At 37.5% G+C, this 16,451-nt stretch overlaps 1 protein-coding gene across 4 annotated transcripts in view; it reads left to right on the forward strand.

Moving 5' to 3' along the window:
- The first annotated feature begins 267 nt into the window (after positions 1–267).
- Positions 268–16,451, forward strand: part of LOC104074164 (core histone macro-H2A.1) — a 39,072-nt gene continuing 22,888 nt past the window's right edge. For 2 of the 4 annotated variants that reach the window (XM_009574197.1, XM_009574199.1), the window contains exons 1-3: positions 268–462; positions 14,060–14,166; positions 15,647–15,844. In XM_009574197.1, the coding sequence (XP_009572492.1) occupies positions 291–462; positions 14,060–14,166; positions 15,647–15,844 (477 nt within the window). In that variant the 5' untranslated portion in view covers positions 268–290. The remainder of the gene's footprint in view (positions 463–14,059; positions 14,167–15,646; positions 15,845–16,451) is intronic. The other 2 variants (XM_009574198.1, XM_009574200.1) reach the window with 1 other exon arrangement.

Genomic DNA, 16,451 nt, shown 5'->3' on the forward strand with positions numbered 1-16,451 from the left:
GCAGATTTATGGGAAATAATTTCTCTGGCTTATATTACGCCAAGATTACAATGGCAAGCAAACATTCTGTGGAAAATTATTTTAGGTTCTTGTTGTATATACTCTAAAAAGGCAACTTGTCTGAATGTTTTAGGGAGCCTAATGCATTGCCTACCCTAAAATACTGATTTGTCTTGAAATTCAGTATATGGTATTACAGCATCAGTCTTTATTGATAACCTTTTATCTTTTTTTTCCCCCCCACCCCCCCCTAATATATAGAGTGCTGTTCCAGACCCAATACAGACAAAATGTCCAGCAGGGGTGGAAAGAAGAAGTCAACCAAGACTTCCCGCTCCGCAAAGGCTGGGGTCATATTCCCTGTTGGAAGAATGCTACGTTACATTAAGAAAGGCCACCCGAAATACAGAATTGGTGTTGGTGCTCCAGTGTACATGGCTGCTGTACTGGAATATCTGACTGGTAGGTTTTGCTGAACAATGTGAAATAGCAGCAGTGAAAGTAGTAATACAAACTGAATTTGCACAGAAAAAAAATCAAAAAGATCCTCTGATGTATGGATGACTAAAAAAGCTGAAGTAAGTGTTATGCTTATCACACAATAAAGCCAAAATCAAGGTACCCCCACCCCTGCCTCACAGCTTTGATGGCTTTTGTGCATGCCAGCACTGGATTTGCTTTGACCTGTTGTAAATGCTCTTCTTCCACATAGACAGTCAGAAGGATTCCTGCTAACATCAATGCGTATGGACTTGGCCTTCAGTGTTGCAGTCCTGCTTGCTCCGATTTTGTGCCTGAGGGCTTTGTTTGGGTTCTAATTGTCTGTTAAGCACATACATTCCTTTTAAATAGAGAGCTTCTCAGTGTTTACACAGGACTGAGATTGCTTACAGCATTGTTAAAACATTTTTGTTCAATTTACAGATTATTTTTGAGACTACATATGCTGTTTGCAATTTGTTTGATTGAGTCTGTGTATAAATGCACACTCTGTTCATCTGCCCCAGATCAATGTAATAGCATATTTGCTTACATTTGTAGTCCTTTCTCTGTTCCTCTCATCACATCAGAATGAGAACACCTGAAATAGTTATCTCATCCTCACAGTACCTTCTTGGAGGACAAAAATATTATTTTTCCTCCATTTAGAAAGAAGTTTCAAAGGAAGAAAATGCTTTGCCCAAAGACATACATAACTAGACATGCAAGTAAAGATCTTTACATAGCATTTCTCCTCTCAAATGTGACTTAAAATGTTGCAAGTTTACCCCACAAACAACATTACAAAAGTAGTCTTCTAATGGAAAATTAACCCCAGCTGTAATAGCATCAACATATGGGCTTTTCACAATATTGGTTTGCTTAAAATAAAATAAATTTTAAAAAATGGATAAGAATAAACCACCAGTTCAGTCACATTCGCGGCCAGATTGACTTACAAGCATGTATCTGTAGGCTAGGGATCTAGCAAAAAGCACAAGTGCTAGATGGGTTAGTGTTTGGAGACAGATTCTATTTGCATGACTAGAGAAAAGCTTGAATTGCATCTCATTTCTCATAGCAGTGTTTCTTTTTACAGTGCGTCTGCTTATGTCAATGTTCTGGTTGCAGCAGATACAAGTGTTTCAAGGGACAGTAGTCTTTAAGCTATAAGGGTGCACCGTGTCTCTGAGGAAGAGATGCACTTCATTCTTTCTTTGACTTAAGCACAAAAAGTAACAAAGCTTGTGGTTTAACTTTGCTGGGAGTATTTAAAACCAAAGTGACCTGACTCTTAAGACAATTTTAGATACCTTATAATGGATATTGATATTGAAGGACAGAAATAGGCTGATTTTTTTTCTGTAAAGTTTCTTCCTCCATTGAAGATTGGTAACATTAAGAATAATTAATAGAGTGCTTGTTTTCTGTAAGGTATTCATATTACATTATTGAATTTTCTCAGCCATCAAGTATCCTTTTGGGTTTTTTTCTTCACTTGTTCATGTTCATAGTTTTCTTTATTTGGGCCTTTTCTTTAAAAGAATGCTTTTAAACTTCATAGATGGCCTGAAAAAAATTAACATTTCCTTCAGCTAGATTCCTGCGTACAGCAATAACAACTCAAATAAAATGCTTCTTAGGTTGAAGGGTGCTTTGAATGCTGCCCTTTTAAAGAAACAGAACAATACAGGTGAGCTTAAGGCACTGCTAATGAGCAGCACATGTTACTGGTTAACTGATTTAGTGTTCACTGAGGCAGTGATGGTTTAGGCAGCTAAGAATAGGCTGGGGAAAGAAAGGTGTTTCTTTAACTGCTGTGCATCTTGAGAAACTGTCTGAGGAGATTAACAACAAAATAAAAAAGCCAAAAAAAATTTGCACACCACTTCTTTAGGAAAAATTAAAAAGGGAGGGGGGAAGGAGAGCTAAGGGGAATAGTACCTTCTTTTTTTCCTCCCTTTAAATATTTTTAAGCTGGGTTTTCTTTATTTTTCTCCTCTGAAGGCTAGGTAAATAGTCCTAGTATCCTGTATCTTAGGGTTTTCTTTCATTCTTATACATAGATGCAAAAGCACAGATACTCTTTTCTGTCCTTATTGAGTTAGTAATAGTTTTATGTTTTATGACTGTTTCAATCTAGTGGGTTTTTTCTTCCCTTCTCTGTCTGTAAGTTTTTCACACTCTATATAGTGTAATTTTTTAGCCTTTAATGCTCAGTATGTTTTCTGAACTTCAGGTCATTCATCTTTTTCAGTATAATTCAGATACACTCCCTTGAAATGGGATGCTTGGAGATTTTTTGGTTTGTGTTCTTTTTACCTCTTGGCAGTTATTACTTCTCAAAACCAGAGAAATCCTGACTTCTCTCCAGGAGAGTTTTTAAAGATGCTCATGTCAGCACATGATCTGAAACTAAATGAAAGCATTTCAACCATTTCAAAATAAAAGCAGGAACGTGACATAATAGGAAGGAGACCATGTGAAGTGGCATGTTAATAAATTGGCTAAATCAAAAAAGCAATCCTGTGCATCCAGGAAGGACGGAAAAACGTAAAATATCAAAAGCAGTTGTAGGAAAGAAGAACTTCAGAAAAGACTAGGAGGGGAAATGACAGAGACGTGATCTAATAGAAAGGAACCTACTAAGGTTTGAAAACTAGTTCATGTGTGTGCAAAATATGGCACTGACTTTAATCCTTCAGAAGATGAGGTGCTAAATTTTGCTGGCCTTTGCTGAAGTTTAACTCTGATGTAAATCTGAAATTAGCCCATAATGTGCTCAGATCTGGGATTTTGGTTTGGTTCGATTTGAGATTTGAACTTCCATAATGCTTCCAGCTGTTCAGACTTGGAGTTCTCTTCTGGATCCATCTGCAGTTACGACTTTATCCGCTTTATACTTTGAAGAGAACTTACTGCTACCATGTATGTACGGCTACTCATCAGAAAGTAAACATACACATGCTATAATTTCTTGTAGTGTATGGGCCCATTCATAATTTAAGCCCTTCTTCAGTCTGTGCCCGATTAAGTGCTTTTTCAAATTACATTTATGTTGTTCTCGTAGTTTTGTATTAGCATGTTTATACACGGTACAGCTCCGCTAGCAGGAACATGCACTGGTTTAGCACACAGGAATTAGTTTGGCTGCTTCAGTTGCTGTGAACTAAAAACTGCGTCTTCGCTGTGCTGCTTTTCAGTCTCTGACGACTTCTTCTACAGGGTCTGGCTGGAGTACATCTTCCCTGTGTTGTCTGTTACAGTAACTATAAAAATAATGGTAATAAAACTACTATATTATTAGATGTACAATTTGTCTTCAGCTAATAAAGTGCTTTTCCTTATCTTACATTTCAATATACTTGACATATAAACAGGTTGCACAGCGAGTATTCTCCTTCTCTTAGTTATTCACTAAAGATTCTTTTTACCTAGAAGTAGTATTACAAAATAATTCTCTCCTCAGCACACCCAGTGTATGCAGTTTGGTTTCTTAAGCATACCACCTGCTTATTCTTTCCTGCTTTTCATCTAAGGAAATAATGTGTAATGTCCACTGTAAATAGGATGCAAGTGTGTGTTTGTGGGTGAATGTACAGGAAGTACCTCTGAGTTTTAACGTTACTGAAGCAAGTGGATATACTTCCTTTCTTTACTCTGGAGGAATAGCGTGGATGCTCAAGAACTATAATGCGTGGTTCTTACTTCTTTTCCTTCTTTGCAGTAGCAGTTCATGCAGCGCTGCCAGTCTTGCAGGGAATAGTCAGAATATTTGATTAATTTCTGCTTATGCTGCAGAACTAATTTTAAGCATTATCAACAGCTTTAAGCTGGCAAGAAGTTCAGTGTTAGTAACTCCTTTTATCTTTTTTCCTTATTGTGGCACTTGTTTTACAATGGTTCATTGCCTGTTTATCTTCCCTAACGTACTTCAGAAAACTGCAATCCATTCCTTATTTTCTCTGCAAAGTAGTGCATCAGTATCAGTTTATGTCAAAAAAAAAAAAATACTAGGTCAGTCAAGAGGATGGCCACAGGCTTCATTGGGGCATTGCAGCCACTCAGGTGGAGTTCTATGTTTTGTATTTGTCAGGACTGGTCCAGCCATAGATATAATCAGGTATGTTCCCTTCAGTTGTGTTGGTTGCACAAGTTACAATATAGTCCAAACTTTCTTACTAACTGAAAAAGATACTCCTTTGCCCTTAAAAAATAGAAATCTCTTGAACCTATTTAAAGGCAGCAAGAACCAGGCCTGCAAGTGATTTCTGCTCCCCCTGCCCCCCATCGTCTTCTCTACACTGTAAATAATTTTCAATTGCCAAAATGTCATAGCAAATGAGGAGAAGGAGAAGTTTATAAAACAGCAGGAGAACAGGAATAGAGAAGAAATGAGACTTTGATTTATATTTGTTCTGTACATACTGAAGTAAGGTAGGAGAAAATGTTAAATATCTGTTTTCTCCATTAGATTTTTTTTCTCAACTGGATTTTTATTGCCCATTGTGTACTGTTGATCATGTATTTTGTTAAAATGTAAAATAAGCACCTTTTGAATCCCACGGTTAGAATTGCATCTGAGGCATTCTGGTGCTTACCTGAGTTTTTGTTTTCAGGCTTTCTGATGTCACCAGAATCCCTTAATGGAGGTTCATGTGCTGGAGCTCAGTTCGTTGCATTTTCATCTTGATTAATTTTCGATGTGGAAAACTTTCTTAAGCCAGCTGCTGATTGGCTGCAAAATGAAAGTCCTTCTGAATGCAGTAAGTTCAACTGCTCACTTCAGACGCTCGCTTTCCAATGTGCAAGCTGATCAACTTGAACTGCTGTTCACCTCTTGTGTTCTGCTCGCTGCTGAAAATTTGTACAGGGTCACAGAGGAAAACAATCATTTGCCCTGTTTGTCAAAGCAGATGTACTGCTGAACTTCTGCTTGGAAGCAGAGGGGAGCTCAGAGGTCCACAGTAAAATAGTATTAGGTTAGAAGCAGATTCAAGTTCCAGGCATTCTGAGACTACCATAAATAACGGTCCTTAGGGAGTAATGAAATTTAAGAAGAGAATCAATTGACTATCTTTTTTGATACCGTTGAAACATGCATTCACTACCAAGATACATTTCTTCTATTTAAACAGGCAGCTTTAGAAACACGAATCCCTATTACGGTGTTGTGCCACAAACTGTGTCCCAAAAGAGGTTTAAAATAAATTAGGCGTTTGTAGGACCTGTGCGTTACTTGAGCAAGCATGAAACTACCTCTTGAGATCCAGTGTTTTTAATATGGATTAGTACTGGACCTAAAACAACATAAACAACAGCAGGGTTGTTTATGGCAATTGCATCACAAGCAGGTACCTTTTGAAAATATCAGCAGAGCAAAGCTCCTTTGTAACATTCCTCTTCTACGTAAGACTTGTGTCATGCTCTTAAGAGAAGTGAGATTGTCACAATTTAAAATTGCTGTACATGTAAGAAGTGCCTCTTCAGATATAAAACTTTGCATTGTTACCAATTGAATGAGCAACTTTCTTTCTGAACTTAAAAATGCATGAATCAGTGTGCTTTAAATGTATATAAATGAAGAGTTTTCTTTTACTGATAAGCCATTCCTTGGCTCCAACCCTGGAAACACTTACCTATATGCCTATCTTATCTTGTAGTCCCATAAACTTCAGCGGATCTCCGAGTTACAAAAGCTGTCAATACAAAAATACTTACCCGATTAGGGTCCTAATGTATTCTCCAAGCTACACAGATCAGGTTTGATGAAAAACAATAAAAGCCAAAGCATTTTCTCATAATAAAAGCCCTAACTGTGCATACTGATATGTCAGTATAAACACTTACTTCAGGGGGGTAAATGTGCAACAGAATTTGCATTGTGATGTGTGTCATATTGCGATAAAGTACAAAATGCTGGGCTGGGTTGGTTTGGTTTTTACATCATGGTCACTAAACTATTTTCTCCCTTGGAAATGCTAAATTTTAGTTATATTTTAATATCGTTAGATCTATAATTAAATTCTTTTTATTCTAATAACAGTCATTACATCTATTTGTTTAGCTAAGTTGCAACAAAGTAATGACTTCTACCATAAATTGCTGTTCAATTTAATATTGGTATTACCCTTTGTTTTGAAGAATGGAATTTAAGTGAAGTGTAAAATAAAAATATGGCTGATTTTGCTACGCATTTTTTTTCTACCCTTACCTTTGTCTCAACTTGTATCTCTTGTTGAGAAGAACAAAAGAATCTATAAAGCTTAAGTCTTTTCTTCTTTGGCCCTTTATTCTTGAGACTGACAGTTATAGCACAACTAGAAAGCAGGAAGACATCCTACCTTTCTACAATAGCGTGCAGTATTTAGCAAGCAGTTTCTTTCCTCAGATTTTCCAAACTTTAGAAGTTCTTACATCAAGTATTGTAAGCATGATTTTTTCCCCTTTTCTTTTTTCCATAAGGATTATTTAAGAATGCCTGACGTCAGATCATGTTATGTGTTTGGTCTTCAATCTTTTTTCCATAGTACATTTATGAATGCTCCATTCTCAATATAAAATTCATTGGGGAAAAATAAATTTGGGGGTATACAGTGAAGTACAATATTTTTTAAAACAAACAGGAGGTATTTTTCCTCCAAATTGAAAGTGAGGCTTGTTATCCCAAGATGTTATGGATGCCAAAAATGGATACCAAACCATTCTGAATGGTTTCAGAAAACAATTAGACACATCCATAGAAATAAAATCCATTGGGGGACTAAACACAAAGATGGCATTTCTAAGTTGGGAAACCACTAAGTTGCACATGGCTGGAATCAACAGGAATGTTCTGGAAAAACAGCATTTTAAGTTTGCCTGTTCCTTTAATCTTCCTGAGCATCTGCTCTCGGGCACTGGCTGGGGACAGGGTGTCAGGCTAGATGTATTTTTTGCTCCAGTGAAGTTATAACTAGTCCATACGTTCACCCAAAATAATAGAATTTTTTACATGCGTTGTTCTCCAGACATAGCATGTTCAATGCCTTTTTTTTTTTTGAAAAATCTATATAGTCACTCCTATACTGCTTCTGTAAAGTAATAGGGAAAAATACTTGTAAATATATTTCTTCCAAATAATAACAGTTGTATTTGTCTACAGATACTTGTATTTATTATGGCTTCCTTTGCTAACTTGATACAAAAAGACTTGATGTGGGGGAAAGACTTTGAGACAACAGCAATTTAATGAGTCATAATATTTTCAGTAGTAAACATTGAATCCCACTTCCCTCACTGGCAGAGGCAGTATCTAATAAAACCATTATCACCATCTGCCAGATCATGTTGCAATGAGTGCACTAGAAAAATGAGAGCAGAGCATATATGGATTGCATCAGCTTTGGTCATTGTTTAGTAAAGCCTTTGACACTGCCTTGTATGTCTTGTTGCTCTTTGTAGGGGCATGGGTACGCACACCCTTGATACGCATATCCCTATCCTCTTTCAAGCCCATGGTTTGGAGTCACTTCAGTAAAATCCAAAATTTCAATATGAAGTCCTTTCCTCTTTTTGTTAATAATGTTATAAATTTTCACTGAGTTTCAGTAGATGATTGGCATCTGCCACTTGACTTCTTTAACGTTTGGAAATACAAGTTCCCAACATGTGCCTGCAAAGGTCAAAGACTAAACTAGGACCGAGTCTTAAGACATGAGTGGTCTCCTGTACTCTGTGACAGCCGGACCAAACCATACATGCTGCACTCGATCAAGTAACGTCTGGCAGCAGTTATATTAATTGTGTTTGAGTGCATTTCTAAAACGTATGTAAACTGTTAGGAGTAACAGCAAGGTGTAAACTGCTAGGTAGAGGAAGCTCCACTGGAAAAGAAAAAAGGTTAATTTGGGTTAGATCAGGATTCTTTAAGTCAGTGGAGAAGAAATAGACTATCGCTTTTAAAATTAGTACATGGGATGTAACTGTTCTAATAAATAACATTTGAGTTGAAATTCACTTTCAGTAGAAAGTGGATTTCAGGTTTCCTGGTTTTCAGGTTTCCCTGAGAAGTGAGCTTACATACCTTTTACAGATCAATAGTTAACCAAAAAATTTAAAAAATTGGGAAGTTAAATAACATGGGATCTCTTACAAAGAAAATAATGAATGGTATTAAAGTGTAGAAAAGAGCTGAAAAGAAGTGCGAGTCAGATCAGAAGGCTCTAAGTGGAAGTGACTTTTGTGGCCTGAACTTGAGTTTTATGTAAACAGCAGTCTGTCATCTGCCTCACAGAAATGCAAAACTTACAATAACTTGGCAAAGTTAACAGTTTCTCCTTTAAGGGGCCTAGTTTTGATACAGCTCAGACACTAAAGACTGAAGGTTTTTTATCGCACCCTAAGAGAATGATTGCCCTGTTGAGACTTGAGGTTTCATCAAGGCTTGTTCAAAGCAGCAAAATTCTTGAATTGATTTTCACTGCATCAAATTTCCATGACTTTGAACCAAGGCTGAGAACTGTTTTATTGGAATGCGTGAGAGGGAAAGTGTTGTTAAATGATTCTACCTTCACTCTCACAACTGCAGATTCCAGGGGGATTGGGTGGAATACACAGAGAGAAGAATGCAGGAAACTCTTAACAGTCTGGGTTGATTGGGGTTGATTGGGTTAAAACCTTCCGGAATCATGTAAAATGATTCTGAAGTCAATAAAATGCTGATGGAAGGATGATTAATTTAAAGTACAATAAACAGACTCCTTGTCATGTAGTTGGCTTTGTAGCAAATGCATGTTTTCTCAATGGAATTGTATCAACATTCATTTTTCTTTGATTTCTGGATATTGTTCTCAATTTTCTTTTGAGGAGGGGCTTCAAAATTTTTTAGAAACCCCTGGCTTGTTCCTGTTGGAACTTGCATGTTCAGAAATTGGCCTTGTGTCAACACATCACCTGTTAGTTGTTAAGAGTTTAATTTTCAAAGCTATGATTTCATCTCCCTGAAGAGAAGGTGGACAAAAGGATTCAATGCAACAGCAGTGTTTTAGTTTGAGATGTAAACCAAAAAAAAAAGAAGAAAAAACATTTTGGGGATAAATTCAGACCAGATTGAGTTGACTATTTACATTTAGAAAGTATTATAGCCTGGAATGCACGATAAGCTAAAGGCCTTGTCATTTAGGCTTTAAAGGAGTTTTATTCAGTAATGACCAGTAATACTTTGTTTGAAAATTAGGATAAATGAGCTAGAGCATTCTCCAGGAGCGGGGGAAGAATGCATTTGCTTTTGTTTCCATCCAGGTCTGCAGTTGCTACTGTGCCTGCTTTGTTTTGGTCTAATAGTAATTTGCTTCATTTTAACCTTGTCTTGAGTTCTTGTTTCAAAATTTGCAAGTGTTGTGAAATTCCAAAGCAACAGTATTCAAGGCAGAGCAGTACGACTGTGAAACAGGGAAATGCAAATAATAAAATTGGGAACTTAGTAGGATGTCCAAGAGATGGCCAGAGGTCAGAGTCTCTGCAAGTAAAGGATGAGGAACTCGCCCTGAAAACTTGCTTCAGGATGAGGTTTCTGCGGAGACTTCTAACACTTTTTGGTTGTGTTTGAGTAGGAAATGTCTTGAGAACAGCTTTTCCTGTGGTCTTATCTCAGGCTTAAGTACGAAGATATACAACCTGTTTTCTTTTCTCCTTTAAAAATATTTAACTGAACTTTTAAAAACCTCAGCAGAAGAAAAGCAATTTTGGTTCAAGTGCTGAGAACAGGCTTAGACCAGTTTTCACTACCCATATCCATTTGCCTAGTTCTAAATATTACAAAGGATTTTTTCAGTTGATATAAATGAGAACTACCTTTAAGTTAAATTTTAAGATAAAATTTCTTAACTTTTAGGACTTTCTCTTCCCACTTTAACCTTCTACTTTAACAATGACTGAAAAGAAGAAAAATATTAATCATGTCTTTTACATCAAATTGATGTGCTCATGTTATCGTCAGATTTCTAAGGCATTCAACTCTTCTCTTGCTACGTAACAGCTGTCCATACATGAATATATCACATGCTGACATGGCATTCCTACTTATTTTTTTTCTTTCCTAATTATATACTTCTCAGCTGTTTCACTGGATTGCTTTATATCTGCAGTTAAAGCAATACATGTTGGTTTGCTTTTTTTGTTTGAAATTATTCAAAAGTGCAGAAAAAGTCATTTGTGCAAATGTAAGGAGTATCTCTTCATATTAACCTAAGATTTCAATATTAGTAATTGAAGAATTATACCTTCAAAAGCTTATAATATTGAATAACTTGTATATTTGCCTCATTTAAAGAAAAAAAAAAAAACAAACAGAGATTTTGGTTGTTCGGTATTTCTGTAAAGTGTGTCTCATAGTTGCCTTTTGCCTGAGTGGTGATGGTGTAATTATTCACTAGGGGGGAAATGCCTGGAGTAAATATATTAAAGGAATGGAATAGACATTATACAACTTACATCCTTTTTGTGAGGCCTCATTTTTGTAAATGTTCTTGTTTTGGCCTTCTGGCTGGATAAATACAAGCTGAGTGAATCGTGATGTCATGGAAGCTCTTAACACTTTCTTTTGCCTCAACACTTACAAGCAATGCTTTCTCTCTTGACCCTGTTCAGTTGCAGGAGTTGATTTTTGAATGCCTATTTTTTCCCCACTGTTGGAAGATTACCTTTAATGAAACAGAACTCTTCAATGACTCAAACCTTTGAACCTGGTAGAACGGCACTTCCAAAGACAGGTCTGACCTAAGATTTTGGATCCCATCTCAATTTTAAATACCTTTTCCCACCTACTACTCTTTCCAGCTCCACACCTAAATCCAGAGTGATTATTCTGGAAATTTGAATCAGCTCCCTTACAGAGAGAGCTAGATTTTAATCTAATTTTAAATTGGTTTAAAACATGGATGAAACACCATTGAAATCTTTAGAATTAAAGTAGCATAAAACAGATGTGAAAGTAAAGCTGGCTGCAAGCAAAATCCAGGCGAGTAGTCCAGATGCCATCCAGATCCAGAAAGTCTTCATTTCTAGCATTTGTAAGTGCCCTGATCTGTTGGGTTTGAATTAGGTTTGTCTGTGTCAGTGCTAAATCAAAAAATTGTTGCGTATATTGGCTTCAGCTCGAATACCTCCTAATCTTCTGTTTTTAAACAGGAGAGAGTCCCCCTTTGACCAGACTTGTGTGCATAGCTGAGTTTTGTTGTTCTCTGTGCTGTGGGTCTCTCTGCACGTACAAGCAATACTTGATTATTATTGGAGAACTGAGGAGAAGGCCAGAAGAAAAATTCCACCCTTTGTGCTCTCCTCCTCCTCTCTCCCTCTCCCCAAGCTCCTCTTTTGTGGTCCTCAACGCCAGTGCAAAGCATTCTGTTCCTGAAAAGGAAGTGGGGTACCTCAACTTCCCTAAAGGACCATTAGAAAACTGTAATTTCAAAATGAGTTTCCTGTCCAAGGAAGAGGGCTTAGCACTTACAAGAACAGTTCTCCACTGTACAAGGCAGACATTTTAGTTTTATGAGGAACAAATAAAACATTCCTCTGTGCTTTACAGGCATAACACTTTCTTAGACTCTTTAGTTACAAAATGACCTGTCTGCATAGTTATGCTGATCAGTTGCAGAGAATAACACGGCCCAACTGTTCAGCAGTGCCTGATGCAGTAAAGAAGTGGAGGTGGGGGAAGCAGAGGCAAGCCGAAAAGTAGTCTGCTGTTTGCGGCAAATCCTTCCCATGCTTTTCAGCCACTAATGAAGTCTGAGATACAAACAAAACAATTCCTGATCTAGAGAGGTGGAGATGCTGCTGTTACTACAGTGACACAGAATCTTACTGAGGTCAGGGGGATGCATGGGGTGTAACCAAGAGCGCAGCTTGTCCGTTGGAGGGTGATGCAGGTCTTCTGTCACAACAGGCGGCTGTATGCAGTGCTGAATGCAAGCTAAACCTCATATGTCTGAGCTGTGGCTTTTGAGAAGTATGTGAAAAGGATTATGCCAGCTTGAGTTCTTTGGAGGTGTGGAAAGCATAGTCAACCTGACCTTACCCTGCTAATCCTTCTTTAAAAATAAATTAAAGCAATTGTTGTCAGCATGAAATGTTGAGTTACTTTTGGGGGCTTAGACTTAATATTCTATCTTGCCCTATAAAAAAGTTAATTGTGCACTTTGAAAAACACAAAAATAGTGAAAGCCTACCAAAATCCCCAATGAAGCTTAACTGTAGAATATCCAGAAGCAGCTGTAAGTTTTCCAGTAGGTGTCATAACTAGCTTATTATGGGACTTACGATGAAAAATAATTGGAGAATCATGTTAAATTCAGCCTAATGAAAAGCTATAGTCTGTGCTATGTAGTATTACTTAAGATTTACTATGTGTTATTGTAAAGACATGTGGTCATGTGAGCTTTGATTTTAGTCTTTTTCATTTCCAGATTAATGTCTTAATTCAGTTCTATTTGCCTCTAAAGCAAGCTTATGGGAGAGCTTTCATGGTATAGTCAGTGGTTAAATGTGAAATCAAGCTCATACCCTATTCTAATGTTAAATTTTAATATATTAGTGTGTAATAGATGTAAAAAAGGCATTTTCATTTTCTTTTTTTCTCTTTTTCTCCAAATGTTACCACGTTTGCAAAAGGAAATATACCAAAAGCAATAGTGAAACACAGTCTGTACAGAGGGACATGAAAGGTTGTGTGTAACGGAAACAGCAATAGCACATAATTGCAAAGTCAGATAAACACGTTATGTCATTTTTTTTAATTGTTCCCCAGACTTTCTTGTAATTGCATTCTTTGCCTAAGGCTTGTTGAGTTGAAGACAGGTAAGTTAGCAGGTAATGCTCTAGCCTTTCACTTCACAGATCCTTGCAAGGGAGCAAGTTAATCTTTCCTAATTCCAATAAAAGCCATCATATGCACAGCTGTTAAACGTATTTTGTCAAGACTGGAAGTTTCTTCTAAGGAGATAATTTACTAGGAGCAAACAAATGTGATTCATCAATTACTTTTTCTGGACAGAAACTTTTCTCAAAGAGAGAAAAAAAATCATTAAGTCAGTGTAGCAGCAGAGTTTGTATTTTTAGTGTCCTAACATGGACGTGTGCTTACATGCTTCCATAATGTTAAAAATTAGAAACTGAGAATAACATCTTTTCCAGTAATAAAAAAGTAGAAGTGATGCAAGCCAAAACTCACATTTATGACAGGTTTGAGAAAAAAAAACTATAGCATTTGTACAGCTAGTACTCCATCACCTGATAGGAGAGGTGAACACACAGTAGCCTTGAGAAGAACACTGAAAAGTCAAGAATCTAGGGTACCTGCTTTAAAAGGACAAAAAGTAAATATAGTTTAGACCACAGCACTTCAAGTGCATTTGCCCTTCAGTGATTAGACATATAAAAGAAAATTGTAATTTTAGGGTTAAATGTCTATTGAGGGTATTCTACAGCAGTTAGGAATAACATGATATAGTTCAGATATCTTTTTGCATGGATGCTAAATAACACATTGATTTTTCTTAATGATCACAATGTAATTAAAAGGAGCTTACTTCTTCCCCAGCGGAAATTCTTGAATTGGCTGGAAATGCAGCAAGGGACAACAAGAAGGGTCGAGTCACTCCTAGACACATCCTGTTGGCTGTAGCAAATGATGAAGAATTAAATCAGGTAAGAAAAAACTCCACCGTGTGAGGGCCAGGATTTCCTTTAGGGCTTTTTAAATTGTCTTTCCGTATAGCTGAATTGTAACTCAAGACCTCTGCTTATTGAGTAGCCCGCCAGGAAACAGCTCATTCACTCACTAGCACACTGCCTGTGTAACTACCTACAGCACTCAGCTTAATTATGTAAAATGTGTAAAAATGCAATGGAGATGTAATATGACATTTGCTCGCACTATTACAACCAATTCTGTTAGAGTGGGACGTTGTCATAAACTCTACAAAGATGTGGGGAAAATCTCGTACATGCTTTTTGTTTTTGTTTTCCCCCTTAAGCAGCTTAGGACTCAGTGGGACCTATCCTGTTCCCATTGAAGTCTGTCATTGTGACCACAGAATTAAGAGCTCTGGAATTCTTGCATGTCTGTGTCCTTTGCAGATTTCAGGATGCCTTTAACTTAGCCAAAAATATTCAGGCATTATTATTACAGTGTTGTGGTGTCAGCCAGAGGCACTGGCTAGGATTAAAGTCCCTTTGTGTGAGATGCTGTAAAAAACACGTCTGAAAAGATACTTTTTCAAAACCTGTGTATCATGATGGAGCAGGGGAAAAAAAATATCCCCAAACCAACCTCCTCCTGGCTTTGTCTGAAATTTGATAGTATTTTCCATTCATCATCCCTTTGTAAGCTTGGAGCCTCATTGAGTTGTGGTTGGGGAGCAGTAAACACGAATCAAAAGGTGGGAGTACCTGAGGGACTTTGATGTCACTGTTTGTATCCTCCCAAATAGTGAATTAGTCCCAGTTAGATGTATAAAAAATGGATTAAAGTGGTTTTAAATACAGAACATGATATATTTCACCTCTGCTTTTAAAGGCTTGAATGAACTGCACACTTTTGAATATTGATCTGCTTTTCTTCAACTACATACAGATTTTTTTGAAGAAAGACTTCCAGGTATAGATGTTTGTATAAATGTTACCCTTCTTTTTCTAAGAAAGAAAAATTCTGTTTTAAACAATGCCCTTTCAAGAAAATTCAGCAATTGGGACATATATTGTGTTCTCCACAGCATGGTACCCGTTGCAGTCCTGTACCATGGACTCTGGGGTCCCATCCCTCACGCAGGCTGCCCTGCAAAGCCCTCATGTCTGTGGCGGGGGCTGTCCTGTTTTCTAGTAGCTGGGTAACAGTCTTCATTGCATGGCTTCACAGAAACAGATCTTGTGTGAGCCCAAGAGATGTTGACAGTAACAAGCATAAAGGCAAGAAGAATACATATTCCCTTTATAGTTATAATTTAGTACATGATCAACTTCATTTCATACATTTCGTGTCTCTCTTCTTCAAGGATAATGAGTTGAGAAACGTACAAGAACCAGTTAAAACTCAAGGCAATGTACAAAGTTTGCAGTAAATGCCATTTTCTGTTTATTGGTAAGTAAATGCTGAAATTTGTCATTTACAACTTTTTTTTTTTGTTAGCTATTGAAAGGGGTCACCATAGCCAGTGGTGGAGTGTTACCCAATATTCACCCAGAGCTGTTGGCAAAGAAGCGGGGATCAAAAGGAAAACTGGAAGCCATCATCACTCCACCTCCAGCAAAGAAGGCAAAGTCTCCATCACAGAAAAAAACTGTATCAAAGAAAACAGGCGGCAAGAAAGGGGCAAGGAAGTCCAAGGTAGAGTAATCTGTTCATTTATAACCCAAACAAGCTTGCTAGTAGTAGCTGTAGGGAGCATCACGTAGGGTGGACTTTCTGTTCCATGTGTTGTTAATGATAGTGATTTCAGTGGCAGTGTAAGAAATGCTGAAGGAGGAGTGGCTGCCCTCTCCCTAGTGCGGCTGGAAGTCTGAAAACCCCCAGAAGTGGCAGAGGTCTATAGGACAGGCTGGCAGGCTGTAAATACTCTATTCTTTGTATGAAACAGTCGCTAGGCAGGCACAGGCTGGAGGCACCAAGAGGCAGAAGAGGGTGTATGGGGGCTATACTAGTTACACCTTACTGGTGAGCAAACGAGACCTGATGTAGCAACTGTAGGTGTAGCTTTGCTGTGACTGCGCAGGTGCCTGCATTGGGCTAGGCACAGTAAACTTGCTTGGACTTTGTTCAAGTATTGATATTTGTCTGCAAGAAACGGGGAATCTGGGTATTTTTTTCAAAAGTGAAGTCACACTAAAGCAGCATTTTGCAATTACAAGTATTGAAGAAAAACAACAGCCTAAGTCACTTACGTTGTAGTAATGTCCTCAGCTGTTAGCATGTCAGAGTCCTGTTTTCAATTGTT

This window comes from Fulmarus glacialis, unplaced genomic scaffold (genome assembly GCF_000690835.1).
Source record: "Fulmarus glacialis isolate BGI_N327 unplaced genomic scaffold, ASM69083v1 scaffold7923, whole genome shotgun sequence".
Classification (NCBI taxonomy): Eukaryota; Metazoa; Chordata; class Aves; order Procellariiformes; family Procellariidae; genus Fulmarus; species Fulmarus glacialis.